Consider the following 4,241-nt stretch of genomic DNA (forward strand, 5'->3'; position numbering starts at 1 on the left):
CAGCTATCTCATTGAACTTAAAGCCCCTTCAATTGGAGGGAATTCATGTGTGACTTTGTAAATATAGACAAATACACATGGCAGGAGAGGTCACGGATCCTAGAGAAAACCCTATCTCTGTCATATCCTTGGGCAATTTTTTGAGAATTTCGTAGATGTCTATACTATGTTTTGATCAAATCTACCCTTCACCCTTGACCTCTAGTTTCTCCCCAGTCACCTATTACTGTTCTGCCTAACTTCACTGATTTGTTTTTAAACCCACTAAGTCCACTTAGTGCCATCTCTATGTGCATAGTTGTAGGACCATCTAACTGAGCATGGGTAGCCACTCAGGGTCAATATCCCTGAAGAAAACTGACTCTCCCTCTCACAGCAGCCATCAGCTCTTGTGACACTTCATGAGCCCCTCTCTAATCTACGTTGGGATTTTGGCCGGCTTGATCTTCTATTTTTAGCAACTATAAGTTTTTTTTACTTCTATTTTTAGAAACTATATTTCACAGTCAATTGTTGGCAATATGTGGGTGTGTTACATAATATAGAATTCTTATTTGAGTATTGCTGAAAGAAATTTTGACAAAATTATTATTATTTATTATGATAGATATTTCTTACATTTAAGTGTCCTTTACTTATATTCTTATGTGCTAAAGTACATTAACATATACATATGTACCCCAAATATTGCAGAGTGTCCATGTATCTAATTCACAATTGGACATAACAGAATATTTACAACATGCAAGATTACAAACATGGGGATTTCTTGTAATCTGCTTTTCCTTTAGAATATGCAAGATGATTCCTCAAATGGTCTGTGGACCCTATGGTTCTGCACTTTTGAATCTGCACCTGAACCACAGCATCACAGAACGCCAAGCCCATCTCAGTCTATTGTTCCCCTGAATCAAGACAAACGAGTGACCAGAGAGAACAGCAATTCCCAGAGCCCAGGCACACAGAGAGAAGAAATATTTATCTTTCCAGGACTTTCCCCAAACTTTCATAAAAAAGGACAAGAAGAAAATGCTGTATAATAGGACAGAGACAATCACAGTTTGCAAGGCTTTAATGTGGGCCTTGCTGCTGATGTCTCTGGAGTCTTTCATGCTATGCTGTGTATTCTTCAGATGTTTCCACAGGGAGAAGATGAGCAGGAGAAGAGTTGTCAGGGACATACCAAAGGGTATGAGTGTGAACATAGGGTTTGTGAATGCAAGAAGCTTGCAACTTTGTTCATAGTTATTCATACTGGAAGTGTAAGACACATTTCTTTGAGCACCAACTATACACATATCAACGTATATTTTTATAATTATAATATTTAAGATCAAGATAAGTAAAGACACCAGCAAGGTCACTGCGATCACCTTTTTAACTCTAAACTTTAGGTAAAGAAAAATAGTTTTATAGAAGTTAGCTATCTTGAGAAAATAAAAGATACTCAGACTTGCAGTAAGCCAGAGGTTTAAATGATTGAGCACTGTCCAGGAGATGTAATACATTCTTAACATTTTTTCAGTCATATGTAAAATTGGGTAAAGCATGAATAACCACCAGTCCAGAAATATCAACCATATCAAACCAGTTCTGGAGATTGCCAAACCAATGAGGATTTGATCCACGAAAGACAGTTTACTTCCTTTGATCCAGTCTGTGCATTTCATCAGTACAATGAATCCATTTCCTAAAGTTCCTATTATGAATTCCACACTAAAAATGATTGTAAAAGTTCTCCATAGAACAAGATCCATTTTTTTTATAAAAGGATGCCCAAATTTCTAATGCCAGTGCTGAAGATTGGTTAACATATTCCTCTAAAATACAGCCTATGCCTGATTCTTCAAAATATGTATCACACTTTCTTTAGAAACTTACAGCCATGATATTAAACAAACAGCAATATTTCCTAATGACTCTATAGTACATTTCCCCATGAAAATCATGTACTTTGTCAGACCACACAGAAACTTCATCCAACCACTCTTCAGCCTTCTCAAAATATTCTGGAGCCTTTTGCAATTGATGTTGATGGAAACACTGCATTCTTGTATGACAAATAAAGACACAAGTTTGTGTTATTATTTTTCTTCTTTGCAAACATACTTTATCTAGCTAATTTAGTGTAAATTCTATTTAATACAGAAAGCAACAAAAATATGTACTGATGTATCTAAATTCCTAACTAAGCACAGGGGTTCATGAGATACTTCAAAATTGGTTCTGCACAAAGACGTACACATATATTATTCAAATAACCTATAAACTCTGTTACCTAAAAGTCAGCCAGAAATCAAGATTTCTTGAATGTTTCATAATTAGAATACTACTCATCTATCATTTTACTTCCTAAAAAATCATGCATAGTCACACAAATACATATTTATTTGTAGCCAAACTTCATTTTTCTTGTGCAATAATCCAGTTTGCACTTTAACTGAGTACTTTGCAACTGATTCTGATACTAAAATACTGTTTAGAAAATACAAGTACACTTTGTGGAGTAGCAAATATCAATATTTAGTAACCTTCAGTTATTTTATGCATTTGAAAATGATGGCCATCTCTTTGTGCTCCCCTGAAGTAGTGAATTCACCTCCCCTGAGGTGAATTAGTTCATCCACAAAGCAAGAATCTTCCTCAGCCTCTTCCTCTCTCTTGCCCAGCAGGGCAAATTTGTAGTCAGCATGAAAGTCTTGCAGATTTTATCCACCTCTCCATCAAACCCAGGCAAGAACACAGTCCTTCACAAGACTTTCTTCTGGTGCTGTTGAGTTACACAAGGATAACCTAGCACTGGCAGCACAGACTGATCGATGACCCTGCAAAAGTCAGAGTGAGGGAAGTGGTGAGAGCAACGGCGAACAGCATGGGGTCAGAGCAGAGCAGCTGAGGAGGCTTCGAATCCTGATAAATGCACCAAACCAGAGGAAAAGTTAGATAAAACCAGTTTTTAGCCTTTGGGGGCTAAAGTCAAACTACTCACCAGTCTCTGCACTGAGCCAACTCAGGGAACCTCAGACTGACGATTACGGGATACGTCATCCCCCTTGATAAAAGACCCAGAAAGTGTTTCGGGAGAATGGTCAGCATATGTTCAAGCGCTGGTTCCCAAAGACATGTAGCCATTTAACAGGAAGCAGTGCCCAGAAGAAAGAACATGTGTGCGCGTTCACGGGGACTTTCAGGCATGCGTCCTGCACGGACTGCTTTATGGGTACACAGAGACCTCCTGCTGCTTCGGTCTGAATTTCTGAAAGCTATTTCCTAGAGCTTTGCCTCACAGCTTCCCAAAGGAGAGTCTACTGCGTTTCTAGTTTGTCGCCTAATGCTGGAAGTCTAATTGAAATTCACAGTTTTGCCAGCATGCAAAACTCCCTCACCTCTTCCCCACCATGGAGAAAAGATGGAAAGCAAGACCCAAGAAAGGCTCTACAAGTATTCTCCTGGTTGGCAATGAATAAAAATAACCACAATCTTCGGGGAACTGTATAGATTACAGTCACTAAACAGGCTTTGAAAATTCCAGGGGATTGTGTTACTCTTTATATATGTATTAAACTAAGGTATCTGAATTCTGCAAAATAGGCAAGGTATAGATCGAATGGATATTATCATAAATTTACATTATGGTAGGATGTTATCCTAGAAGGTGGAATATTTTTTTTCTGAGTAGAACAGTCCTCTGGCAGCTTGCACATGACTACTGACTTGGCGACTATTTCTGGCCTATGAAATAAAATCATAACAATTTCTTTGGAGGTGCTAGGAATAATAATACATTTCCTTACCCAATCTGAGGGCTCTATTACCCCTCTGTCCTCATTTTATAAGATTTATTCATTGGTTTATTAGTTATTTTGCTGATAAAGATTGAACCCAAAATCTCAATCATGCTAAATGCTCGCCCAACTATTGAGTTGCATCCAGACTTTTTTTTTCAGATTAAGTGACATTTAAAAAACATCATAACTAATTAATTATTTTAATGATATTTGTCCATTAAAACCTTTTAAAATAGGAAATGAGAAATTTCTTAAATAGCATAAATAATGGTAGTATTAAGCAAGAGTAAGATTCCAGGAGAACTAAACTTGAAACAATTCAAGTTCTCGAGTATTGACATTATGCCTTACCTTTATTATCTGTCACTACAAAAGTGTCTCGGTATTAGGGGATCCTGTTAAGATATTAAAATCAGCTTCCATCACCTCTGGGGATATTTTCTGATGCAAGTA

The 4,241-nt window shown here is 37.3% G+C and overlaps 1 protein-coding gene across 1 annotated transcript; it reads right to left on the reverse strand.

Annotated features, from left to right (window-relative positions):
• Positions 1–635: 635 nt before the first annotated feature.
• Positions 636–1,757, reverse strand: LOC103728807 (taste receptor type 2 member 113-like). Its single transcript, XM_008826783.2, has one exon. The coding sequence runs from the start codon at positions 1,755–1,757 to the stop codon at positions 828–830; it is 930 nt and encodes a 309-aa protein (XP_008825005.1). The 3' UTR covers positions 636–827.
• Positions 1,758–4,241: the final 2,484 nt, after the last annotated feature.

This window comes from Nannospalax galili, unplaced genomic scaffold (assembly GCF_000622305.1).
Source record: "Nannospalax galili isolate Female #2095 unplaced genomic scaffold, S.galili_v1.0 scaffold1112, whole genome shotgun sequence".
Classification (NCBI taxonomy): domain Eukaryota; kingdom Metazoa; phylum Chordata; class Mammalia; order Rodentia; family Spalacidae; genus Nannospalax; species Nannospalax galili.